This window comes from Eptatretus burgeri, chromosome 4 (genome assembly GCF_056783735.1).
Source record: "Eptatretus burgeri isolate ZD-2024b chromosome 4, Ebu_testis_v1, whole genome shotgun sequence".
NCBI lineage: Eukaryota > Metazoa > Chordata > Myxini > Myxiniformes > Myxinidae > Eptatretus > Eptatretus burgeri.
This window is the reverse complement of record NC_140964.1, coordinates 77,761,768-77,789,767: the sequence shown is the minus strand read 5'-3', so window position 1 is coordinate 77,789,767 and position 28,000 is coordinate 77,761,768. Positions and strand designations below refer to the sequence as shown.

The window sequence follows — 28,000 nt, the reverse complement described above, 5'->3', positions numbered from 1 at the left end:
CAGAGTGTTTTGGGGTTTTTTGCGTCCCTCAAACCGGACTCAAGATGGGCTTTTTTGAGTAATAGCTTCCTTCTTTCCACCCTACCATTCAGGCCAGATTTGTGGAGTGCTTGGGATATTGTTGTCACATGCACACAGTGACCAGTCTGCCATAAAAGCCTGTAGCTCTTTCAAAGTTGCCACTGGCCTCTTGGTGGCCTCTCTAAACAGTCTCCTCCTTGCTTGGTCATCCAGTTTGGTGGGACGGCCTGATCTAGGCAGGATCTTGGTGGTACAGTGCGCCTTTCACTTCTTAATGGTTGGCTTGACTGTGCTCCAAGGGATATTGAAGGCCTTTGAAATATTTTTAGACCCATCCCCTGATCTGTGCCTTTCCATAGCTTTATCCCGGAGGTCTTTTGAAAATTCCTTGCTGGTCATGGTTGAGTCCTTGCTGTGAAATGCACGACCCAGCAGGGAAAACCTACAGGAGCTGCTGATTTTATTCTGAAACTAGAAGGGCACTTGGTGGAGTGCATAACTCTGCCAAGTAATGCCAGATCCACGGGAATATCTCGGGCCCAATACATTTTTGAAATATCATGATATATATATATATATATATATATATATATATATATATATATATATATATATATATATATATATATATATATATATATATATATATATAGTTTTTGGCCTGATCTCTCAATGGTGAAGAATCAGTTTGAAAATTAAATAATGCTCGTATCCAGATCCGGATTCAGATCTTCACCAAAATAGAATCATTTCGTCCTTGGCACACACCAAACCTGTCCACCAAGTTTCATCCGAATCTGTCCACAACTTTTGAAGATATCGTGCTAAATATCATTTTTGGCACGATCTCTCAATGGTGAAGAATCATGAAAAATATTTGAGTGGTCGGATCCGGATCTTCACCAAAATCTAATCAGTTCGTCCTTGTCACACACTCAACCTGCGCACCAAATTTCATCCGTATCCGTCCACAACTTTTTTGAGATATCCTGTACACAAACAAACAGACAGACAGACAAACACACAAATGAAAAATCCCTCATAAAGTGACAACTTGGCAAAACAGCACAAAGTAGAATGGCACTCGGTAAAGCGCGTACCTCTGCCAGGTGGAACAGTTTACGTTTTGTAACCCACTGATGAGCTGGATCTGAACCAAAATCCAATCCGCTTGTTCTTGTCACCTATCCAACTCATCCACCTTGTTTTGTCATAACTCGTCCACAACTTTTTGAGATATGGTGATATATTTAGTTTTTGGCCCTATCTATCAATTTTAGAAATTCGGCCTGTGTTGACCTTAAAATTAATTGATAGTTGAATTCAGTGACCTGACATGAAAATGCTATTCAAATTTCAAGTCATTCGGATGAAAATTGAGGATTTTACAAAATTTGGCCCAAATTGGCCTTTTGACCGATTTTGACCTTTTTGCCTATAGTAACCACAAAAATAATAGGGGGTTGAATTCAGTGACCTGAAATATAAATCCTTTACAAAGTTCAACTCAATCGGATGAAAATTGAGGATTTAAAAATTTGGCCTTTTGGCCTATTTTGACCTTTTGGTCAAAGATGTTCGATGTTAGATCAACGCGAGAATAATAAAGCAAGAATTCCAATAATCAAAGAACTTGTACAGTTTACTTATAAGACAGGCGCCACATACTCAGACACACACTCAGACAAAATAAACCCCATTAAAAGAAAAGGGGACCTTTCGCAGTTCGGAAGGGAGTTGAGGTCGCAGTTCTCGGTACCTGAGAGTTTCGGGGGAAAGGGGTGCTCTGTGGTGCAGCACCTGACAAAGGTTGAGTTGGTCAGCCACAACGTTAATGTGGAGTTCGTGTCAGTGAAGGAGCTTGAGTGGAGAGCGCGGGCCGCCGAGGCGAGACGTGGGTAGACACTTTGCAACAATGCCAACGATCCCACCGAACTCTCCGACCACCAAAGAACCAACGACCTCCCTTCTTTTTTTCTCAAGACCCTTCCACCAACTCAACCACCCCCACAAAACGAACCCTCAAATCCAACTATGAACTCCACGAACTCCAAGCACTCAACTCTCCTCTGAGGATCGTTTCGTACTTTGTAGATCCCCCTGGGCGGGGAGGGGCCTTGGCGAAGCTGACGTCGCCGTCCGTCCCGATTGGACAGGGCCTTCTTGGGGTCCGCCCTTTCTGGGTGGGATTTCAACCAGGCCGGACCGGACCCGTTTCGGACCCGCCAAGAAGGAACTACTGCCAGATTTTGCCTCTAAAAACGAGTCGCTGGTTCGGCGAGTAGGTGGTGAAGCGCTTGTCCACCCAAACGAGAGTAGCAAGCAAGAGGAAGGTACTGCGGCTCCAACAACAGGGGAAATAAAATAAAAGGGGAGAAATGATTTATAATCCTAACTAAAAACCCATTGCAACGCACCCCAGTGTCTTCCCACTACACACAAGGGAGGGCTCTATCTGTACATTTACTAATGGCATAACTAACTTCGGGACAACTGTATGTTTGTATGCATACGGTTCCTAGAACCGTAACAATCTATAGCACGATATCTCAAAAGGTTGAGGACGGATTCAGACGAAACTTGGTGGACACGTTGGGTGTGTGACGTGGATGAATCGCTTCAGTTTTGGTGAATATCCGAATCCGGATCCGATAATTTTTGAAGTGATTCTTCACCATTGCGAGATTGGCCTAAACTAATATGTAGCAGGATATCTCGAAAAGTTGTGGACGAATTCGGAAGAATCTTGGTGGACAAATTGGGGTTGTGACAACAACGAATTGATTTGATTTTGGTGAAGATCGGAATCCGGATCCGAGAATTTTTTTCAGTGAGTCTTCACCATTGAGAGATTGGGCTGAACTAATATGTAGCAAGATATCTCGAAAAATTGTGGACGGATTCGGATGAAACTTGGTGGACACGGGTGTGTGACAAGGACGAACTGATTAGAATTTGGTGAAGATCTGGATCCGACCGCTACATTTTTTTTTTCATGATTCTTCACCATTGAGAGATCGGGCCAAAAATGATATATAGCACGATATCTGAAAAAGTTGTGGATGGATTCGGACGAAACTTGGTGGACAGGTTGGGTGTGTCGCAAGAACGAATTTATTCGATTTGGCGAATATCCGAATCTGGATCTGGATACGATAATTATTAAATTTTTAAAGTGATTCTTCACCATTAAGAGATAGGGCCAAAGACGATATAGTACTGTATAGCATGATATTTCAAAAATGTATTGGGCCCGATATGTTCTCGTGGATCAGGCATTGCATGGATAAGGGGGGGGGGGGTGGACACTTATCCAACCAAGGTATTCTAGTTTTGTATTTTTAATTAATTTTCTGAAATTTGTATAATTTGTTTTTCATTTGGAAGTTGTGGGTTGCAAGATGTAAATAAAGGTGGAAAAAGGCTGATTTAATGCAATTTAATTCCAGGCTGGAAGGGAACAAAAGGTGACAATTTTGAAAAGGGGGTGTAGACCCTCTATCGGCACTGTATGTGATCTTATGTTCTCTATGGTTGGAATTTACTTCAGAAATCGACCTTATTTGTAATGAAATGACTATGTGGTTACATGTGTGTTCACCATAGATAACAAAGTTGATGTCGGTGCACTCACTCGTTCTTCCGTATATTTTTTGTGTCCATGTCCCTACAGTTGTCGGAAAGGCACAGGAAAGCTTTATCGACCATCAGTTTGGTGGGTTGTGCTGTTTCCCTCCTCTGCCTGTCTTTCACCATTGCCACGTTCCTGTTCCTCTTGTAAGACACCCTTAAACACCAAGTTCCACATTACTGTTCCAAGAACTGATTGGTTTAGCTTTTGCTTTCATCATAGATAAATATCCTCATTCATATTTTATCATGATTATCATTTCACTTCTGCTATTTAATATTGGCAACAACATGGGACGATGATTTTTATGATGGTACAAGACGACCCATGAACCCGTTGGGTTCCCGTTGTGACAGCGGTTGATAAAAAAATCATTTCAAGAAAACAAAAAGAAAGCTCCAGCGAACTATACCGCTGAGGTTGTTTGCATTGATCAAACACTTCCGAAGAGTACTTGACTGAATCGGGAATGGATTTTTAAATATTTTTTTCGTTGCCCGATTTGAACGAAACTTGATACTGCACACCGCATGAGAATGGTAAGGTGGCCACAAAATTTTTGTGCTTTCGTGGACTGTTTTGGCTGTATTTTGGGAACATACATACATACATATGTACAAGATGAGAGTTTGAGTAATATATAGATTTGTACTTGTTTTCTATTTACATTGGTTATTATTTTATCATGACAATGCTTCCACTTTGAGCTTATACAGTATGCTTCATCATATTGTGATGCACATCTGGCTGAGCCCGACCAGACTCAAACCTAGTGATGCTGGAGTTAACACTCAGCAAGATGGCCTGAGCATGGAGATTCAAATTGAAACGGTTGCAAGCCGAATGGTGGCTATTATCTTCGCTACAATTCTCAGTGTACTTATCGACGTTATAGTTCACAATTTGGTTGTACACGCCAAGAACGACCCTCGTGAGTGTCCACGGGTAATTTATTCTTGCACGGACAAGCGATCAATCCCACAACTCCTGGGATAAAAAGATCAAATAATAACGTTTAATGAAATAGGTAATAGAAACCAAAGACGGAAGCATATGAAACAACAATCATAAAAACAAGTTTCTCCTTGAGCTGGGGTGGTCCAAAAAACTCCGGGCGATGCTCCAGTGGGGAGTCCTGCTGAGTGAACGGTGAACTTCTGTGGAGAGGTTGAGAGAACCTGCACATGCTCATCACCCTGTGAAGGTGCTGTCTCAACTGCAAATTCTCACCCAAAACCCGGTTCACACCCATCCCCCGCCTGAGTTTATCAGGCGCGCTCATTGGTCGCCCAACTCGAGCACATCATCGATTGTCTCAATTCAAAAGAACACAGGTTCCCTTCGGCTCGAGAGTTGTTAGATGCAAGGCTGCCGCTAAAGAGAAAAGGGAAAAATGGTATGAATAAATGAAAAATAAACATTTAGAAGAACTAGAAGTAGAATTTACTTGAACTAAACTAGAATTTAGAGAACTAAAAGGGCACTCAGTAGAGCGCATACCTCCGCCACGCAATGCCTGATCCATGAGAACATATCGGGCACAAGACATTTTCGAAATACACTACTTGGCCAAAAGTATGCGGACAACCCATCTAATTAATGGATTTGGCTATTTCAGCCACACCCATCGCTGATGTGTATAAAATCAAGCACACAACCATGCAATCTCCACAAACAAACTGGCAGTAGAATGGGCTGTACTGAAGAGCTCAGTGACTTTCAATGTGGCACCGTCATAGGATGCCACCTTTCCAACAAGTCAGTTCATCAAATTTCTGCTTTGCTAAAGTGCTCCGGTCAACTGTAAGTGCTGTTATTGTGAAGTGGAAACGTCTCGGAACAACTACAGCTCAGCCGTGAAGTGGTAGACCACACAACCTCAAAGAACGGGACCACCGAATGCTGGAGCGCGTAGCGCAGAAAAATCATATGTCGTCGGTTGCAACACTCACTACCGAGTTCCAAACTGACTCGGGAAGCAACGTCAGCACAAATACTTTTCGTCGAGAACTTCATGAAATGGGTTTCCATGGCCGAGCAGCCGCACACAAGCCTGAGATCACCATTCTCAATGCCAAGCGTCGGCTGAAGTGGTGTAAAGCTCACCGCCATGGGACTCTGGTGCAGTGCAAATGCGTTCTCTGGAGTGATGAATCACGCTTCATCATCTGGCAGTCCAACGGATGAATCTGGGTTTGGCGGATGCCAGGAGAACGCTACCTGCCCGAATGCATAGTGCCAACTCTAAAGTGTGGTGGAGGAGGAATAATTGTCTGGGGCTGTTTTTCATGGTTCGGGCTTGGCCCCTTAGTTCCAGTGAAGAGAAATCTTAACGATACAGTATACAAGACAATCTAGATGATTCTGTGCTTCCAACTTTGTAGCAACAGTTTGGGCAAGACCCTTTCCTGTTTCAGCATGACAATGCCCCCGTGCACAAAGCGAGGTCCGTGCAGAAATGGTTTGTTGAAATCAGTGTGGAAGAACTTGACTGGCCTGCACAGAGCCCTGACCTCACCTCCATCGAACACCTTTGGGATGAAATGTAAAGCTGACTGCGAGCCAGACTGATTCGCCCAACATCAGTGCCTGACCTTACGAATGCTCTTGTGGGTGAATGGAAGCAAATTCCCACAGCAATGTTCTAACATCTAGTGGAATGCCTTCCCAGAAGAGTGGAGGCTGTTATAGCAGGTGATGGGTGGGGGGGGGGGGGGAACCAACTCCATATTAATGCCCATGATTTTGGAATGGGATGTTGGACGAGTAGATGTCCACATACTTTTGGCCATGTAGTGTTTCATGCGATGGAGTACTATGTCGTTTTTGGCTTGATCTCTCAATGGTGCAGAATCACTTTAAAATCCTAGTCGTGGGATCTGGATCCGGATCTTCACCAAAATCTAATCAGTTCGTCCTTGTCACACAGCGAGCCTGTCCACAAAATTGCATCCAGATCCGTCCACAACGTTTTGAGCTATCCTAACAAACAGACAGACAAACAGACAGAAAGGGGTGAAAACATAACCTCCTTCACCTTTGGTGGCGGAGCTTAAAATACAAACAGTTGGAGGGGAAAGACAAACGTTCTGCTAAACATGATGTTGGCAAACCTAAATGAGGGTTTACAATACATCTGCTCTAAACATGCTGATATAACTAATTAACCCCTTAATCCCAAGAGTCTATTTTCATTACAATATCACTGATGATGACTATAGTTATCTGCATTTTTGCTTTCAATTTGAATTTGAACCTCATTGTTCCACCGTATTCCCCCCCTTCACCACCTGTGCATGGCCGCACGACCCGACACGTGATGTTGAACCAACCTGGCACGCTTGTTCTCATTCTGGAACATGTGTGCCAGGCTTGGCCTGTTGGTAAAGGTTTGAACATCCTACGCAATTCATTGGCATCCTGTACCCCCCCCCTTCAATTTCCTTTACAAGAGGAAACACAGCAGGTGGCAGTTGGTGTCCTTTCCTATGATCTTTCACCTAAGGCTGGGGTTCCATAAAGCAGCGTTTTCTGACTTACATTATTCTTCATCAATAGCAATCATCCATCTTATTCTGTTGAAAATTAACTTTACCATTTTGCCGATTACTCCACCCTGGGTGGAATGATACATCACTCTTGTGAAGGACCGGGTCGGTGCCGAACCCTTTTATCAGACCGAGACAAGATATGCCCTCTCCGTGAGCATAGACCCTTGTATGTATATGTATATATAAAACATTTTTGTATTGCTGTACAAAAACTTCCATACTAGCAGATCAACAGACATGAATACAGTAAATTCAAACTTGTAACCTGTGCTCAACACGGACAAAAATAAAAATGTCCAGTCCTACCAAGTGACCCATACCACACATAGGTGGAACAAGACAACATAACATGTTACATGAGAAAAACAACCTCGGCACAGGAAGATGATCTCGGTGACTCGAGTTTGTTAATATTTTTTTTCCTTGACAGCTCTGCTTCCAGCTTGCATAGTGAGCGTTACCTCATCCATGGCAACCTGTCGTTGGCCTTGCTCCTGGCAGAGGGGACTCTACTAGCTGGGAGTCATTTGTCTCCAGGCACAGTGAGTTTCGTTTATCATTGTGTATTTTTTAATGGTTCCATCCTGCAGTTCAACGTAAATCAAAAGGCTAATTGGAAAAAAAGAATTGTGCATGATTACATCTGGTCATGATCTAATCTTTCACTTTACATCATTGGATGAAGAAAATAACTAAGGAGTAAATTTGAATCTGGTCCGTTTCCCATAATTGATGTGGAGGCAGCCATGTCATGCCTTTGCTGGTTCATCGTTCCTTGTGAAATGGATGTGACATTATTTACTTGTTAGTGAGTCCAATTTGTTTTTCTGCCTCCCCTCCCCCATTGATCTAAACCTCTTATTAAGTTTGTCCGTAAATCAACATGTGGGCAAATACCTTAGTAGACAGCAGTGCACTGGTATGAATTACTCGGACATTATAATAGACAATGAGTCAATACATATGCTCGTATCTGGGATTCGAACCGGGGTTCACAGCATCAAGAGCTGCATTTGTCGATATGATGACATTTATGCTTCAGTCACATTTGGCTCGGCGGCCGTAGGGTCTAAAAAAATATACGGCCACTAGCAATTATAGGGCGGCCGCAGTATTTCCACGGTCACACAATGTAGCAGTCACATATGTTTTTATTTTTCGGGTAGCCGCACGGGGTATTTGGAAATTGTGGAGACCGAAAACGTGGGGGTGCCGTACGGTCTTTGATTTGATGTCGCACGGTGACCTTAGGGCGTCCCTGCGGCCGCCATAGAATTTTCAAGGCAGACGCAAGGTAGCCTCAAGGTGCCCGCAAGGCAACCGCAGGGGGGCCCTAAGGCGAACGTGGAAATAGTGCGGCCGCCGTAATTTTTTGGGGGTTGGCAAAATTAATTTTTCATTGATAAGAGCCTACGGAAAACGCACGAATATCGCAAGCCCACTGTACGCCCTACGTACGGTCGACGTGAAACACATCTACGTCATGGCTACGGCTTCTCGAATTGCTACGGCCAACCTAGAAATGAAAAAAGTTATAACTCCGCGCTTTGATTCCACGGAGACCCTTACGACCTGCAAAAGATAGCCATACGGCGTAGGGCCACCCTGAGGCCACCTCAGAAACTCTGCGGCCGCCGCATGTTTCTGTCAATTCAGGGGGCCGCCGTATCCTAGCCGTAGAGCAAATGTGACTCATGCTTAATTAATAACAGGGTGGACCACTGGAAGGTTGTCATTTCCCACGTCTCCCACATCAAGACCAGTGTAAATATCATCCGGAAACAAGTGGGCACCAGTTGGGGATTAAATGCACACACTATTCGCACTGATAGCCTTGCTCTTGTGTACTCTGCAGCGGAATACTGTTCTCCTGTTTGGGCAGATAACAGCCACACAAAACATTTGGGACACTGTCCTGAAAACACTAATGCGGATAATCAGCAGTACACTGAAATCAACACCCGTGCATAGGCTCCCAGTCCTATCAAGCAACCCACCCCCAAGGTGCGCCCGAAGGTAAGAACGCTGAGAGAGTTTGACTGCATCAAAACCAACCCAGAGCTTCTAATCCATGAAGACCTGCAGAATCTACCAAATATGCGACTCGAGTCATGCAAACCTTTCTGGGGCACTGCAAATGTTTTGAGTGATGCGGGGTTTAACATAAAGGACAAGTGGTGCAATCTGGACAAACAACAACACTGTTAACAAAGAACTGGTGAGTGATTCAACAGTAAGAGCCTCCGGGTTTCAACCTCCTCTGGAAGCATTGATCTAAGCGCAACAGGATCCATACTCTCCATACAAGGACATCACACCACCTCCGCAAATGGAATTTCAAAAACAACCCAGCATGTGACTGTGGTCACTCAGATCAAACTATTCATCACATTGTGAATGAGTGTCATCTATGGAGATTTGATGAAAGATTTAGGGGAATCCACCTAACAACAGACAGTGCTGTGTTTTGGCTGTCCGACTTGGACTTAGATTTGTGAGCAGTAATTTGTCAGATGCAAGAAAGAAAGTAAATAAATCATCAAGAGTCATCAATTCAATTCGGATTACAAAGCAAAGCAACCCGAGTTTGGCATGAAACACTTGTTTCAGCCAATTGGGGCTCACAAAGGTGAGAGATGACTGCCTTCATGTTTATAAAATAGGAGATCGAGTTAATTTGCATTAATCTTTACGATCGTGCATCGCCATTAAAAGAGGGATATACCGTGCGACTCCAAACCCTGAAAGTCAATGCTGAATTGACTCAGTGGTTCAAAGTCAACACAGGTGTATAGGGTACAAATTAAGTCCTATTCTCTCTGCTCTGTATCTGGAGAACGTCCTTTCGAGGTCACTGGGTGACACTGCAGCATACTGTATGTTGATAAGAGAAGTCATCAACCAATGAGACTACACCGATGCTTTCACTTTGACTTTATTTGAGTAGTACAAGGTGGTGCTAGTCACAAACCTCCATCAGCCTGCCAGGAATTGAGGACTAACAATGAATATAAAGAAGAAGAAAACAATCATGGTGAATAAAACAAAATTCCAAATAATATGACCATCAACAATGATAAAGTAATTGACCAATAGGACTTCTGGTCCTGAGGAAGCACTGTTGTATGGCAATGATTATGAAGCTGAAGTGGAGTGAGGAATCTCATCTGCAAGCAGAGATTTTGCAAGTTTGATGAAGACCGTGTGTAATCTGAAATCTGCATCCATAAGGTGGAAAGCATTCCTTTACCCCTCCATAATACTACTGATTCTGCTTATAGGTGTGGAGCATGGGTCCTTACTAAACAGCTCGTGCAGAAACTTCAGGCAACTGAGATGAGGATCCAACGCTGCATCCTTGGTGCAGCCAGACGAGACAGATTACACAGTGATGACATCTGGAAGCATTTCGGCAGGGAGAGTGTTCATAACATCATGTGCAAAAGAAATTGTAATGGTTTGAGCATGTGATAAGAATGGGTCCCTAAAGACGACCATGAAATGCAATGAATGGAAGGGTACATTGTATAAGGAAGAGGGGTACACATTAATTTGCACTTTCATACTTGAGGACAATCTTTTTTTTTTTATTGTGGTAAGGTTGTTTATAGCAAGCCAATGTTTTACAACTATGTTAATATTTTACATTTTAAACATCTCTGATGTTAAAGAGTACTTAAGATGATTAAACTCTGATGTGAGAATCAAAAGCAGAGGAAATACGGAAAGCCAAAAGATTGAGATTCCATCATAAATGCCTGATGTGAATGTCATGAAATAGAATCAACACAACTACTTTGAACAAGTAAACGCAAGTAAATTTGACACAGATGGAGGTCATTCCGCTCATCATACCTACGTCACATCAACACCATACCAATTTATCAACACAAGATCAAAATAAGAAAATGCAAAATGTTTTTTTTTAATTAAGTGTTTTTTGTTTTTCTTTGTAGTTTTTGTATTTCTTTTTTTTTTCTCAGGATAGGGGGCATGGGCTTCGTTAAAAACACACATCAACCACACAACAACCCTTGACAAGACCCCCACCAACAGCACTCCGTACACATGCACACAATCACCCATCAATACTCAAACTACCTAAGTTTTATCAACATCCCCATACCCCTCTATCTCCATAACTTCCAGGTACCTATCCGATTCCAATTTAAACTTATCTACTTTTTCTGCTGCCACTACCTTTCCAGGGAGACCATTCCATGCATTAACTACTCTCTGAGTGAAAGACCCCTGCCTTGCTACCGTCTTAACTCTCCTCTTCTTTACTCTCAGGCTATGGCCCCTGGTCCTATCACTGTCTCCTCTTTTGAATAATTAATCTGCACTTATTTTATCTATACCTTTCATTATCTTAAACATCTCCATCATATCTCCTCATAACCGCCTTCTTTCTAGTGGATAAAGCCCTGTCTCCTTCAGCCGCTCCTCATAGCTGAGTCGAGCTAGGCCCGGAATCAATCTAGTAGCCCTGCGCTGAACCCTCTCTATGGCATCTATGTCCTCCCGAACTGTGGTGACCAGAACTGTACACAATATCCTAGATGTGGCCCTCACTACATTCCTGTAAAATGTTAACACCACCTCTATTGATTTAGGAATGATCCCCCTCCGAATACAACCTGAAACCCTATTTGTTCTATCTATAGCTGCCTGGCATTGTGCTGCCTGCTTACCTCCCATATAGATTACCACCCCCAGATCCTTCTCCTGTGTGAGACGCTCCAAAATTACCCCTTGCATCCTGTAATCTCTATTTTCATTGTTCTTTCTCATCCCCAACACCTTCCACTTGCTCAGGTTAAATTCCATCTGCCAATCTTTTGCCCGATCTATACAAGTATCAAAACTTTCCTGAATCTGATTACCACCCCCTCTGCTATCCACCTTACCTCCAAGCTTTGTGTCATCTGCAAATTTGGAAAGCTTACTCTTCACCCCATTATCCAAATTGTTGATGTAAATAATGAATAGTAATGGTCTGAGTACTGATCCCTGAAGTACCCCGCTACTTACATCCTCCCAGCAAGACATCCTCCCACTCACAGCCACTCTTTGCTTCCTTCCACAAAGTCAGTTTGCAATCCAATTAGCTACCTGACCAGCCACCCCACAAGCCCTCACTTTCGCTAACAACCTCTGATGTGGTACCTTATTAACTTTTTCCAACTTTTCCAGCTTGTCAGATTTTTCAAATTTTTCCAACTTCATTGCCAATTCACCCCACCACCTTAAATTTTACCTCCTCTGAACCTCTCACCTGTTATCCCCTCTCCTTACCCCTCCCATCTTGCCCCTCATCCTACCTGTGCTCTTGGCACCTCTTCCCTGTCTTCTGCTTCAGTATCAGCTCCTCCTCTGTTGTCCCAAACTGTGTGGTGTTCTAACATCTGTGGGCTCCATTCTAACCGAACAGATATCTCACTCACAATCAGTACACTCATCACCACAAACATGTTCCTTCCTTCCTCTCAGCACACCTCCCCCTCTTCCCAACCCCTCAAATATTGTAACTCCCTCTGCCCACTCTCTTATTCACCATACCTCTACCAATTCTCATCCTTACCATCTCACCACCCCTCCCATCACCCTCCTGCACCTTGGCCTTGCCTGCTCTCATCGTCGCCCATCCCTCTCAAAGCTTCCCTCTCACCCCTCCCTCTTAAAGCAACCTTCACACTCTTTCCCCTCCAAGCTTCCCTCTCACCTTTCTTAAAAACTCCCCTCACCCTTCCCCCTCCATTTTCCCCTTCACTCCCCCTTCCCAAAGTTGCCCCCCTTCACATCCACAAAGGTCCGTCCTTCCTCCACCCTCTCTTTTCCATCTCATCACTCCACCTCCTCCAATCTTCAACTGCCCTCTGCCCCTCTCTTATTAGTCCCCACTGTACCTCAACCCATCACCACCGAGCCTTTTCTCCTACTCATCCGGCCCTCACCCCAAGCTCTTCTGCAATCCCCCAAACTCTTTTTCAATAATTCTCCTTACCTCGCCCCCACCCCCTCCCTTGTCCTACCTTCCCACTCCCCTCCCTCTTCCTTAACAGTGTGGACCTCAAACATCTGGGGCCTTCACTCAAACCTTGACATCTTTCCAGACAGGTTGCCGCTGACAAACCAGACATAATCTGCTTAACAGAAACGTTCCTCCTTCAAGATGTCTCTGACTCCCAAGTGTCTCTCTCTGGTTACTCCCTCCTCCGGTATGACAGACCTGAGCCTCGTCCTGGTGGTGGAGCTGCTCTCTTCATCAAAAACTCTATTCCTCACTCCCCATACACTGCCCTCTCTCCCCCACACCCCCAAGAATACCTCTGGTTACAGCTTCCCCTCCACTCTCACCTCATGTTTATATGTGTGTTGTACCATCCACCAAACAGTGATGACTCCATTTACATCTCACTCTCTGAAAACATTGACCAACTTCTATCCTCTCATCCAAATTCTCTCTTCCTCATATGTGGTGACTTCAACTGTCATCATGCCAGTTGGCTGGGTGTGAGTACCTCTCTCACCTGCCATGGTACTTCAGCAACAGACTTCTGTGACTCATTGGGACTGACTCAATCGGTGAACTTCCCGACTTGGATCTCAACCAACGGTACTCCATCTCTTCTGGATCTGATTTTGACAAATTTCCCTGAAAATATCTGCTGTTCTTCTTCCGCTCCAATCAGTTCTTCTGACCACATGCTTGTCAAAGTGGACATCTCTCTGCCTGGTATGAGAACCACCTCAGCACCATCGAGTCTGGCATTTCACTCAGGCTGACCGGCAGGGTCTTCAAGCAGCCATCAAACTTCTAGACTGGTCTCCCACCGCAACTTTCTCCATCATCAACTCGTCCTGAGAATTCTTTCAAAGAAACTTGCTCTCTCATGCACAGATTTATCCCATCTTGTCTTCAGTTGTCCTACCCTTCCTCCCACCCATGGTACACTGAAGCTTGTGGCGAGGCAGTTGTCCTGAAACTTTAGTTGTCCTGAAAGCGAGGCAGTTGTCGCCTCATAGAAGGCTAATCCAACTGAAGGAAATCTCAGTTCCTTCCACAAAACTCAGAACAAGTGTTTGTCTACCCTCACAAGAGCCAGAAAACAACATCTTTCTAATCTCAACTCTGAACTCTCAAACACGTCTCCCTCCTCCAAATATTGGTGGCATCCAGTTAAGTCTGTTTCTGGTGTCTGTTCCCCCTCCATCCCCTTCCTTACCTCAAATGGCCACACAGCTGACACTGCATGTGAAAAGGCGGAATGCCTAAACACTGTGTTTGCTTCCAAATATTGTGTCCCAAACCCATCGCTTTCTGTACCCACCTTACCCAGTCGCACCCAACTGTCCCTGGACTCTTTGTCCTTTTCTCCTGACAAAGTGGAGAGCTTGTTGTCAAACCTCGACTCAGATTCTGCAACCGGTCCAGATGGCATCAGCCCACGTGTCCTAAAAACCTGCTCTGCTGCTCTTCCTCACCCCCTCCTGTTCTCTTCACACTTTCATTTGCTCAAGGTCATTTGCCATCTGCTTGGAAATCAGCAAACATAACAGTTCTGCATAAAAAGGTGCAAAAACAGATCCCTGAAACTACAGACCAATCAGCCTTCTCCAAATTATCAGCAATGTCCTGGAATCCATCATCGCTTCAGACATTAAATCCTTCCTCTTCTCCAATGGGTTGATTTCCAATCATCAATTTGGTTTCAGACCAGGTCACTCTACCCTGGATATGCTGCTTCTGCTCTCCCAACAATGATCCTCAATGCCAGACACGAGATCTGAGCCACCTCCCTAAACATATTGCATGCCTTCGATACGGTCTGGCACCCTGCCCTGCTCACCAAACTCTCTTCCTGTGATATCCAAGGCCATCTCTACTCATGGTTCGCTGACTTCCTTTCCTCCTGTCGCAGCCAATGTGTGGCTCATCGAGTTCTCTCATCTTAATCAAGTTCTCTCATCCCCTCTTCCTGTCCAGGCTGGAGTTCCTCAAGGCAGTGTTCTGCACCCTGTTCTTTTTCTGGCTTTCATCAATGATCTCTCCGACTCTGGAAAATCCTCTTTATATCTTTGCTGATGACTCCACCTTCTGCTGTACCACCTGTCATCCCTCAGTTCGGCAAGCTGCAGCCTCTTCGGTCTCCGCAGATCTGAATAAAATCACAAGCTAGTCCAACACTTGGAACATGTCTTTTAACTCTGATGAATCTCACGCTCTCACTATGTCTCTCCGAAAGGACCATCTGGAACCTCCCCTCCCCCCACCAATCTACTTTCTCAACAATCCTCTTGAAGAAGTCCTTTCATTAAAGCTTCTGGGTCCCACTATCTACCATGATTTTTCCTGGGAAAGCCACATTTCCAAGCTGGCCCCCAAAGCCAGTCGCCGACTGGGCATCCTCCGTCCTGCAAAGTCCTTCCTTGGCACACCTGAGCTACTGACCACGTACAAAGCTTTCGTCTGCAGCCTGATTGAGTACTGCTCTCCCCTCTGGGCTGGTGCTCCTGCCTCTCACCTCTCTTGGCTTCACGCTGTGGAAATCAAGGCATTTAGAATCATTGGTATCTCCCGCGATGAGGCCGAGTATTTGGGTCTCTTACTCTCTAACAGCAGGCAGGTTGGTGGTCTTTCTGTCTTCTACCATCCTTCCCGCTCCTGTTTTCCTGGTTTTTTTTCCTTTTCGCTCCCGCCCCTCTTGTCTCCTGCTCCCCTTGTTGAATGTTCTGTGCGTTAGCTCTCGTATGAGCCTCAATGGTGTGTACAACAACAAAAAAATGCTACCAGGTAACTCACCTACCATTGGGTGTCTGTGGCCAGACTGAAAACTTCACATGAAAGAATGAACATCTGTGCCACACCGGGCAGGACTATTCCTTCACATTTGGAGAAAAACCTTTTGATTGACCTTGTGACGATATTGTGATTACAATAATCGATTGTTTTTAATGACTATGTAGGTTAAGACTGATAATTGATTCCATTGACGGGTATAGTAATTATGGGTTGAATGACGAGACAGTGGGGGTCATGGAGTGACAGAGAAGACTAAGGTGGTCATGGTGATGGTCGAAGCAATGATGGTAATTCCTGTTGTCAGATGGGTTGCAAGCTGTTAGCAATGCTGCTACACTACCTGTACCTGGCAACATTTGCCTGGATGCTCGTGGAAGGCCTGCACCTATACCACATGGTTGTCAGGGTGTTTGGCTCGGAGGATTCACATCGGCTGCTCTACCACGCTCTCGGATGGGGTAAGCAAGTATTTACTTCATGGGGGTATTTTACACAAGTTTCATGGAGACGATGTAATCCTGCTGATGAAGCCATTGAGGCTGAAACAGCGCTGCCCAGAAATGGTGTTGATATGAGCATGTGAAAATCCATGTTGTCCTCACACGCAGCCTCTTTTGGGTGGTGATATATGATGATGGCCTGTGGAGATCTCTTAACATACTCACCTCTTCTGCACTGTGTCACAGTCAACCTAGAATGTTGGTTTGCAGGCCACAATGTGAAAAGTACAGTGTTGTAGGGACCATAAAATACAGTACATGTCCCTAAAGCAATACGCGACTTTTGAAATGACGTATTCCACCCCAGAATGCTTGGCACGCATGCACAGAAACCCCAGAAGATTTTGGCGTTCAGGACATCATAAAGTATATTGTTTGTTGGAGATGAGTATTGTTCCTTAAAAATGGCTCACAAAGCTTCTGAAAGAAGCTGAAATACTTGTAAAAGTATCTGAAAGAAGAGTCTGTGCCTCTGCTCAATGAAAGACTTGGAGAACTTTCTTAGTTCGCCGAACAGGAAATTGGTCATACTACAAACTTCCGACCAGGTGGGTCGGTGCAAGGCCCAAGTGGATGGGCGTTTGCAACACAAACCCCCCAATGGGGGACTGTTTAAACCAATGAATGGACTGTTTATCTGGATTAGGTGCTTCTGAACACCAATGAGAAGGACATATCTAGGGCTTGTGGATGTGCAGGGGAAGTCTCTAATGATATTTACTATTAGTCGTGTTGGGAGGGGTCAGGGGAGATAGCTACTGGAGCTGTGAGGGCTGTTATAAATATATTGTTTGTTTGGTTCTGGGACTACAAGAGAAATTGTACTAGATTTTGCATCTTTTGCTAAAAGTTGATGAGTGCGTGTTTCAACAAGAAATTATAGGAAATCAACACTTCTCAGTCTCATCCACAGATATTTCTCGTATTCCTACATTTCCGTGTCAGATTTTCATTCAGGAACGTAACAATTGTGGTTCACCAATTTGAAATTGCCACTTTTTGTGAATGTGCAGAGTAAGTTTGAAATGATATTTACTATCAATTTACTGGATGGGTTTGAGGGGTTGTGGAGTATCGGCTGAAACCTGAATCCTATCCAGATTCCTCCTGATGACTCCATCTTTGCTCTTTACTTATTCGGGTTCCTTCTGATGACTCCTGTGCAGTGTTTGGTCGAGCATTTGACTTCGCCTAAATGCTGAAAATTATGTTTAAAAGATTATTTGAGTCACATATTTCGTACTAGCAACGGCAGGTTGAAAGTGCCAGGCGAGCAGAACCGAGCCACTGTAAACACACACAGTGCATGCACAAAAGGCCTCATTTAGCATTCAAAAAGTCTGTATTGTTGAGGTAAAGCCAACTGAAGTCACATTTGTAATAGTTCCCATTATACTATGTTGTCAGCAGGGGGCGCTGCATGGTGGAACATGTTATTCTTCTCGGCTATACGTGACAAAGCTCGGTCGCTTCTGCAATTATGTGCATTCCATGGAATATTTTGTGGCCATATAAACATTGCCTATAGATTAAGTAATAATTATAACATTTGTAATTATTATGTAATAAACATAATAATTTAACGGGAGCATCTTCAAAGGTTAAAGACTTGTCTCACAGGTAGAGTTGAATCTTTAAATATTCTGTACCTTGGGCCTGTAATTTTGTTTCTTGGATGATTTTATCCATACACCTTACCTTTGTTTTCTCTTATCGGGTCAACAAACGTTCCTGACTCCACGGCAGGAGCTCCTCTCCTGTTATGCATGGTCTCCATCGCAGCGTCCTTTACCAACTATGGTAGGGTGGACAAGTAAGTACCTTTCATCATAAATTATTAATTCCTAAGCTGTAAGCTGTTAACCAATTGTTCTTGCTGGGATTATTATTCTTTCCTATCAACCACATTTTGTCACTCCTATTTCTCAGAAACAGTGAAACTGACAATGTTGAAACTTTACAGAAATGTTACAAGTCGTCAGATCAAGTGCATTTCCTTCAATGAACCTGATTGTTTGAAAGGCTTGGTGGCCATTTTAGCTTTATTAATTATTTCAAAGACTTTCACAAGAACCACACAACCAATTGATATTGTTACGGTTGCGGGTCTTCAACAACTGACGTGCCACCAGGTGGGGAGTGGAGGAGAGGTCCCGTGTCTGCCTGTAATCTGTGTGTGTCGGCAGCTAAAACCACACCACTGTGGCAAACCCACCAACAGGAATAGCAGAGCAGAGCTTTGTCGGTGACTCGCTTTTACTGATGGTATCATAATTGTGCGTTAATCTCAATTTATTCGCTTACGGATTTATATGCCAATTAACTATGTGCTTGCGGAGTTCCCGCTCCCCAATTGCTATGATGCAGGTACTCCTGAACAAACTGGATTTATTAACAATAGAATGGGGTGGGGGTAGAGGAAGAGAAACGGCCGCGAGCCGCGAAACAGAATAACCCAAGAAAAATAAAAACAAGAAAAAGAGCAATCAAAGATTGTACACCCTCGCTCAGACTTGTTTTGTGTGGTTTTTGTGTAGTTTTGTGTACTGTGTTTTGTGTGGCATTTGTGAACTGATGTGTTACGTAATTAACAAGAAACATAACTAGAACTGCCACTATATAACTGCTGGCAGTGATGACCGAGTACCAAGACGTCCCGCTTTGATGAAACCCCACTTTGAATGGACATTTGACCCTGACCCATCACATTTTTTATTATTATTCAATTGAATTCAAAATGGGATTAAATATGTTCAATTAAAATCAAATGGAAGACCAAATAGGTACAGTCCTGCATTGGAGTCATCAGAAGGAACCGAACGAGCGGAAAAAAAAAAAAAAAAAAAGATGAAGGCATCAGAAGGAACCTGGATAGGATTCATATTTCAGCTGCAACTCCTCTACCCTCAAACTTATCCAGGCACAGCCAAGTGAGCCTTATTCAAAAATAACCAAGATCAAAAAAATTAAATAACTCTGGCTGCCAGACTGTGTATCTGATCAAATTGAAATTTAAAAGATATATTCGTCATCACTGCTAGATCATAATTCTCAAGTTTCATGTCGACTTTTTAAAGCGGTTCCAGAGAAAACATTATTGAATATTTTCTTCAATACAATATGGCTGCCAAACCATGTGACCTATCAATTATTTCTTAACAAACTTGTACACCCAAGGTTTGGAGAAAATGTGTGTGAAGTTTCCCCTCGATCTGTCCAGCCATTCAGGAGAAGATTTTTATAGGTGTCAGGGTAAGTCTAATACCGGTGTAGGTGCAGCCAAGCAGCGCTGCCAAATACGTTCCAGCTATGAAACAGATTCTTGGGAATAACGTCCTGACTTAAGGCCCGATCACACCTTGATGTTTTAGCCAGGGAATGCCAACGTACGAAAAATTTGTCGAAAACGCTGGCGTACGTTGAATATGTTATGGGTAACTTTGGTATACGTTGTAGTACACCGAGCTTGTCGACAAATTTTAAGCATGCTCAAAATTTTTCGACGTATACCAGTGTATGACACACATTCCACATACGCTGGCCATAAGTTGTAGGCACGTTACCCGATCGTTGACACACGTCGAAACACGTTACTTGTAAGTTACTCATAAGTCGAAACTCGTCGAGGTAATGTTTAGCGTACCCTAAACTTATTTCTAACCAATGAGTAACGTGCTTTGAACCTATGTGTAACGTATCTCCAACGCATATTGATGTATGTCGACGTATTTGAGTGACGTCTTCCGGACGACCACAGAACTAACTGAACGTGTTTCTAACTCACAGCTACCATATCATGGCATATTGGTATATAAAAATGGGCTTCACAGGAGGAACCCGTCAGTGTTTCAGACTCCATGGTGAGTAGATGTCCATGTCAGTAGTATCAGTAGCAGTAGTTGTAGGTCCATGTCAGTAGTAGTTAGGTCAGCGTGATGGGGAGGGTGTGGGTGATGATGGATCCTCCTTGTGTCCGCGTCCATGGCCACGGCCAGGAGACTTCTTGGCAGCATTCTTTGAAGTTTTCTTCGGCATGACGATGATGTTGACACTTCGATGTCTAGCTTGGTTATGATTAAAATCGTCGAGTGGCAGCGTCCATTTAAATAGTCGAGCGGCAGCGATTTAAATCGTTGAGCGGCAGCCTATTAATAGGCTACGCCACGTGATCGTCAGCGATACGCTGCCACGCACTATGCATACGTTAGACTATCGTTGGGCATACGTTGTGAACGCTGACAACACGCTAAGCATTCGTTGGTATAAGTTATCGAAACGTTCTGTGTACGTTACTAATATGTTATGCATACGTCCAACTCGTTATGAATACGCCCAAAACTGAAAAGAACATCAATAGTTCAGCGTAGAAAAACATTAAAAAAAAAATGCCAAAAAAAACTTTGAAGAATGCTGCAAAGAAGTCTCCTGGCCGTGGCCGTGGACGCAAGGAGGATCCATCATCACCCACACCCTCCCCATCGCGCTCACCTACTATGACTGGCATGGACCTACTACTACTACTACTACTGCTACTACTGGCACGCTCACCGACTATTACTACTACTGATACTACTGACATTGACATCTACTCACCATGGAGTCTGAAACGCTGACTGGTTCCTCCTGTGAAGCCCATTTTATATACCAATTCCCCTAAACGCTGCCAATACGCCATTATACGGTAGCTGTAAGTTAGAAACACGTTCAGTAAGTTCTGTGGTCGTCCAGAAGACGTCAATCAAATACGTCAATATGCGTTGGAGATACGTCACACATGGGTTGAAAGCACGTTACTCATAGGTTAGAAATAAGTTTTGGGTACGCTAAACATTACCTCGACGTGTTTCGACTTATGTGTAACGTGTGTCGACGTGTGTCAACGATCGCATAATGTGCCTACAACTTATGGCCAGCGTATGCGGAACGTGTGCGTCATACGCTGGCATACGTCGACAAATTTTGAGCATGCTTAAAATTTGTGGACGAGCTCAGCATACTACGAGGTATGCCAGCGTGCTTCAGCATGCTCTTAACGTGTACAAAACTTACCCATAACGTATTTGACGTGTGCCAGCGTATTCGGCAAATTTTTCATACGTCAGCATACGCTGGCTAAAATGTCAAGGTGTTGACGGGGCATGACGGTGATGTTGACACTTCGATGTCTAGTGTGGTTATGATTTAAATCGTTGAGCGGCAGCCTATTAATAGCCTACGCCACGTGATCGTCGGTAATACGCTGCCGCACGTTAGACTATCATTGGGCATACGTTGTGAACGCCGACAACACGCTAAGCATTCGTTGGTATAAGTTATCTATAAGTTATTGAAATGTTCTGTGTACGTTACCAATACGTCAACTCGTTGTGAATATGCCCAAAACTGAAAAAAAAAGATCAATTGTTCAGCGTACGCCAGCGTTTTACATACATTTTGATACGTTGCCATACGCTGGCTAAAACGTCAAGGTGTGACAGGGCCCTAAGTGAGGGTGTGAGCCATGCTGGACCAATGGAGGAAAAGACAAAAACGAGCTGGGAACATTTCTAAACAACATTTTTATTTAAAACCAGAATGCGAGGAAAGTTATGTGGACAGTAAATGGGATTTATTGCAATGCACAGCAGAGAAAGCAAGGAATTTGTGGGGTGTGACAAAAGGCAAACAATGTTACAAAAGGAGACACAGAGCAGAATTATCGCATTGGTTCTTGCACAGTCTTAACTTGTGCTACGACAAGCACCATCTCACACACACACACACACGGAAAATTAGAGATAGCCCAGAGAGAGGGAGAAGCAGATAAGGAGGAATAACAACCTCTCAATACCTGGCATGGTCGGCAGACCAGCACGGCCAAGAACGCTAAGGAAAAGTGAGGTGGGAGATGAGCGGAGAGCGAAGAGCGAGAGCGGAGAGCGAAGGGCGATGGCGAAGGGCAAGGGCGATGGCGAAGGGCGATGGTGAAGGCGATGACGAAGAGCGATGGCGATGGCGATGGCGGAGAGCGATGGCGGAGAGCGATGGCGGAGAGCGAAGAGCGATGAGCGATGGCGGAGAGCGATGAGCGATGGCGGAGAGCGATGGCGATGGCGGAGAGCGAAGAGCGATGAGCGATGGCGGAGAGCGATGGCGATGGCGGAGAGCGAAGAGCGATGGCGGAGAGCGAAGAGCGATGAGCGATGGCGGAGAGCGATGGCGGAGAGCGAAGAGCGATGAGCGATGGCGGAGAGCGAAGAGCGATGAGCGATGGCGGAGAGCGATGGCGGAGAGCGATGAGCGATGGCGGAGAGCGAAGAGCGATGAGTGATGGCGGAGAGCGATGAGCGATGGCGGAGAGCGAGGGCGATGAGCGAGGGCGATGGCGATGGGCGGAGAGCGAGGGCGATGGGCGGAGAGCGAGGGCGATGGGCGGAGAGCGAGGGCGATGGGCGATGGCGGAGAGCGAGGGCGATGAGCGATGGCGGTGAGCGATGGCGGAGAGCGATGGCGGAGAGCGATGGCGGAGAGCGAAGAGCGATGAGCGATGGCGGAGAGCGATGGCGGAGAGCGATGAGCGATGGCGGAGAGCGATGAGCGATGGCGGAGAGCGACGAGCGATGGCGGAGAGCGATGAGCGATGGCGGAGAGCGGAGAGCGATGAGCGATGGCGGAGAGCGAGGGCGATGAGCGAGGGCGATGGCGATGGGCGGAGAGCGATGGCGATGGGCGGAGAGCGATGGCGATGGGCGATGGGCGGAGAGCGAGGGCGATGGGCGGAGAGCGAGGGCGATGGGCGATGGCGGAGGGCGATGAGCGACGGCGGAGAGCGATGGCGGTGAGCGACGGCGGTGAGCGACGGCGGAGAGCGAGGGCGGTGAGCGATGGCGGAGAGCGAGGGCGATGAGCGATGGCGGAGAGCGAGGGCGATGAGCGATGGCGGAGAGCGAGGGCGATGAGCGATGGCGGAGAGCGATGGCGGAGAGCGATGGCGGAGAGCGATGGCGGAGAGCGATGGCGGAGAGCGATGGCGGAGAGCGATGGCGGAGAGCGATGGCGGAGAGCGATGGCGGAGAGCGATGGCGGAGAGCGAGGGCGTGAGCGATGGCGGAGAGCGAGGGCGTGAGCGATGGCGGAGAGCGAGGGCGTGAGCGATGGCGGAGAGCGAGGGCGTGAGCGATGGCGGAGAGCGATGGCGATGGGCGGAGAGCGAGGGCGATGGGCGGAGAGCGAGGGCGATGGGCGATGGGCGGAGAGCGAGGGCGATGGGCGGAGAGCGAGGGCGATGGGCGATGGCGGAGAGCGAGGGCGATGAGCGACGGCGGAGAGCGAGGGCGGAGAGCGAGGGCGGTGAGCGATGGCGGAGAGCGAGGGCGATGAGCGATGGCGGAGAGCGAGGGCGATGAGCGATGGCGGAGAGCGAGGGCGATGAGCGAGGGCGATGAGCGATGGCGGAGAGCGATGGCGGAGAGCGATGGCGGAGAGCGATGGCGGAGAGCGATGGCGGAGAGCGATGGCGGAGAGCGAGGGCGTGAGCGATGGCGGAGAGCGAGGGCGTGAGCGATGGCGGAGAGCGAGGGCGTGAGCGATGGCGGAGAGCGAGGGCGTGAGCGATGGCGGAGAGCGAGGGCGTGAGCGATGGCGGAGAGCGAGGGCGTGAGCGATGGCGGAGAGAGAGGGCGTGAGCGATGGCGGAGAGCGAGGGCGTGAGCGATGGCGGAGAGCGAGGGCGTGAGCGATGGCGGAGAGCGAGGGCGTGAGCAAGGGCGGAGAGCGAGGGCGGAGAGCGAGGGCGGAGAGCGAGGGCGGAGAGCGATGGCGGAGAGCGAGGGCGTAGAGCGATGGCGGAGAGCGAGGGCGTAGAGCGATGGCGGAGAGCGAGGGCGTAGAGCGATGGCGGAGAGCGAGGGCGTAGAGCGATGGCGGAGAGCGAGGGCGTAGAGCGATGGCGGAGAGCGAGGGCGGAGAGCGAGGGCGGAGAGCGAGGGCGGATGGCGGAGAGCGAGGGCGTGAGCGAGGGCGTGAGCGATGGCGGAGAGCGAGGGCGTGAGCGATGGCGGAGAGCGAGGGCGTGAGCGATGGCGGAGAGCGAGGGCGTGAGCGATGGCGGAGAGCGAGGGCGTGTGCGATGGCGGAGAGCGAGGGCGTGTGCGATGGCGGAGAGCGAGGGCGTGTGCGATGGCGGAGAGCGAGGGCGTGTGCGATGGCGGAGAGCGAGGGCGTGAGCGATGGCGGAGAGCGAGGGCGTGAGCGATGGCGGAGAGCGAGGGCGTGAGCGAGGGCGTGAGCGATGGCGGAGAGCGAGGGCGTGAGCGATGGCGGAGAGCGAGGGCGTGAGCGATGGCGGAGAGCGAGGGCGTGAGCGATGGCGGAGAGCGATGGCGGAGAGCGAGGGCGTGAGCGATGGCGGAGAGCGAGGGCGTGAGCGATGGCGGAGAGCGAGGGCGTGAGCGAGGGCGTGAGCGATGGCGGAGAGCGAGGGCGTGAGCGATGGCGGAGAGCGAGGGCGTGTGCGATGGCGGAGAGCGAGGGCGTGAGCGAGGGCGGAGAGCGAGGGCGTGAGCGAGGGCGGAGAGCGAGGGCGTGAGCGAGGGCGTGAGCGATGGCGGAGAGCGAGGGCGTGTGCGATGGCGGAGAGCGAGGGCGTGAGCGATGGCGGAGAGCGAGGGCGTGAGCGAGGGCGGAGAGCGAGGGCGTGAGCGAGGGCGTGAGCGATGGCGGAGAGCGAGGGCGTGAGCGATGGCGGAGAGCGAGGGCGTGAGCGATGGCGGAGAGCGAGGGCGTGAGCGATGGCGGAGAGCGAGGGCGTGAGCGATGGCGGAGAGCGAGGGCGTGAGCGAGGGCGGAGAGCGAGGGCGTGAGCGAGGGCGGAGAGCGAGGGCGAGAGCGAGGGCGGAGAGCGAGGGCGTGAGCGATGGCGGAGAGCGAGGGCGTGAGCGATGGCGGAGAGCGAGGGCGTGAGCGATGGCGGAGAGCGAGGGCGTGAGCGATGGCGGAGAGCGAGGGCGTGAGCGATGGCGGAGAGCGAGGGCGTGAGCGATGGCGGAGAGCGAGGGCGTGAGCGATGGCGGAGAGCGAGGGCGTGAGCGATGGCGGAGAGCGAGGGCGTGAGCGATGGCGGAGAGCGAGGGCGTGAGCGATGGCGGAGAGCGAGGGCGTGAGCGAGGGCGTGAGCGATGGCGGAGAGCGAGGGCGTGAGCGATGGCGGAGAGCGAGGGCGTGAGCGATGGCGGAGAGCGAGGGCGTGAGCGATGGCGGAGAGCGAGGGCGTGAGCGAGGGCGTGAGCGATGGCGGAGAGCGAGGGCGTGAGCGATGGCGGAGAGCGAGGGCGTGAGCGATGGCGGAGAGCGAGGGCGTGAGCGAGAGCGTGAGCGAGGGCGTGAGAGCGATGGCGGAGAGCGAGGGCGGAGAGCGAGGGCGTGAGCGATGGCGGAGAGCGAGGGCGTGAGCGATGGCGGAGAGCGAGGGCGTGAGCGATGGCGGAGAGCGAGGGCGTGAGCGATGGCGGAGAGCGAGGGCGTGAGCGATGGCGGAGAGCGAGGGCGTGAGCGATGGCGGAGAGCGAGGGCGTGAGCGATGGCGGAGAGCGAGGGCGTGAGCGATGGCGGAGAGCGAGGGCGTGAGCGATGGCGGAGAGCGAGGGCGTGAGCGATGGCGGAGAGCGAGGGCGTGAGCGATGGCGGAGAGCGATGGCGGAGAGCGAGGGCGTGAGCGATGGCGTGAGCGATGGCGGAGAGCGAGGGCGTGAGCGAGGGCGTGAGCGAGGGCGTGAGCGATGGCGGAGAGCGAGGGCGTGAGCGATGCGGATGAGAGCGAGGGCGTGAGCGGAAGAGAGCGAGGGCGTGGCGTGGCGTGAGCGGGCGGAGAGCGAGGGCGTGAGCGATGGCGGAGAGCGGAGAGCGAGGGGCGTGAGGCGGGCGTGAGCGATGGCGGAGAGCGAGGGCGTGAGCGATGGCGGAGAGCGAAGCGATGGCGATGAGCGATGGCGGAGAGCGAAGCGGCGTGAGCGATGGCGGAGAGCGAGGGCGTGAGCGATGGCGGAGAGCGAGGGCGTGAGCGATGGCGGAGAGCGAGGGCGTGAGCGATGGCGGAGAGCGAGGGCGTGAGCGATGGCGGAGAGCGAGGGCGTGAGCGATGGCGGAGAGCGAGGGCGTGAGCGATGGCGGAGAGCGAGGGCGTGAGCGATGGCGGAGAGCGAGGGCGTGAGCGATGGCGGAGAGCGAGGGCGTGAGCGATGGCGGAGAGCGAAGCGTGAGCGATGGCGGAGAGCGAGTGAGCGATGGCGGAGAGCGAGGGCGTGAGCGATAGCGGCGAAAGCGTGGCGATGGCGGAGAGCGAGGGCGTGAGCGATGGCGGAGAGCGAGCGTGAGCGTGGCGGAGAGCGAGGCGATGGCGGAAAGCGAGCGTGGCGGAAGCGATGAGCGGAAAGCGAAAGCGTGAGCGATGGCGTAGAGCGAGCGTGAGCGATGGCGGGAAAGCGAGCGTGAGCGATGGCGAGAGCGAGGGCGTGAGCGATGGCGGAGAGCGAGGGCGTGAGCGATGGCGGAGAGCGGCGTGAGCGATGGCGGAGAGCGAGGGCGTGAGCGGCGGCGGAGAGCGAGAGCTGAGCGGCGGCGTGAGAGCGAAGCGTGAGCGATGGCGGAGAGCGATGAGCGATGGCGGAGAGCGAGAGCGATGAGCGATGGCGGAGAGCGATGGCGGAGAGCGAGGGCGTGAGCGATGGCGGAGAGCGAGAGCGAGGGCGTGAGCGATGGCGGAGAGCGAGAGCGAGGGCGTGAGCGATGGCGGAGAGCGAGAGCGAGGGCGTGAGCGATGGCGGAGAGCGAGAGCGAGGGCGTGAGCGATGGCGGAGAGCGAGGGCGTGAGCGAGGGCGTGAGCGATGGCGGAGAGCGAGGGCGTGAGCGATGGCGGAGAGCGAGGGCGTGAGCGATGGCGGAGAGCGAGGGCGTGAGCGATGGCGGAGAGCGAGGGCGTGAGCGATGGCGGAGAGCGAGGGCGTGAGCGATGGCGGAGAGCGAGGGCGTGAGCGATGGCGGAGAGCGAGGGCGTGAGCGATGGCGGAGAGCGAGGGCGTGAGCGATGGCGGAGAGCGAGGGCGTGAGCGATGGCGGAGAGCGAGGGCGTGAGCGATGGCGGAGAGCGAGGGCGTGAGCGATGGCGTGAGCGATGGCGTGAGCGAGGGCGTGAGCGATGGCGGAGAGCGAGGGCGTGAGCGATGGCGGAGAGCGAGGGCGTGAGCGAGGGCGTGAGCGAGGGCGTGAGCGATGGCGGAGAGCGAGGGCGTGAGCGATGGCGGTGAGCGATGGCGGAGAGCGAGGGCGTGAGCGAGGGCGTGAGCGATGGCGGAGAGCGAGGGCGTGAGCGATGGCGGAGAGCGAGGGCGTGAGCGATGGCGGAGAGCGAGGGCGTGAGCGATGGCGGAGAGCGAGGGCGTGAGCGATGGCGGAGAGCGAGGGCGTGAGCGATGGCGGAGAGCGAGGGCGTGAGCGAGGGCGTGAGCGATGGCGGAG

The 28,000-nt window shown here is 49.4% G+C and overlaps 1 protein-coding gene across 4 annotated transcripts in view; it reads left to right on the top strand.

Annotated features, from left to right (window-relative positions):
- The window catches only part of ADGRD1 (adhesion G protein-coupled receptor D1), a 141,572-nt gene that overhangs the window by 73,868 nt on the left and 39,704 nt on the right, over positions 1–28,000 (top strand). For all 4 annotated transcript variants that reach the window (XM_085878832.1, XM_085878830.1, XM_085878831.1 and 1 more), the window contains 4 exons: positions 3,695–3,798; positions 7,634–7,745; positions 16,314–16,467; positions 18,256–18,322. In XM_085878832.1, the coding sequence (XP_085734958.1) occupies positions 3,695–3,798; positions 7,634–7,745; positions 16,314–16,467; positions 18,256–18,322 (437 nt within the window). The remainder of the gene's footprint in view (positions 1–3,694; positions 3,799–7,633; positions 7,746–16,313; positions 16,468–18,255; positions 18,323–28,000) is intronic.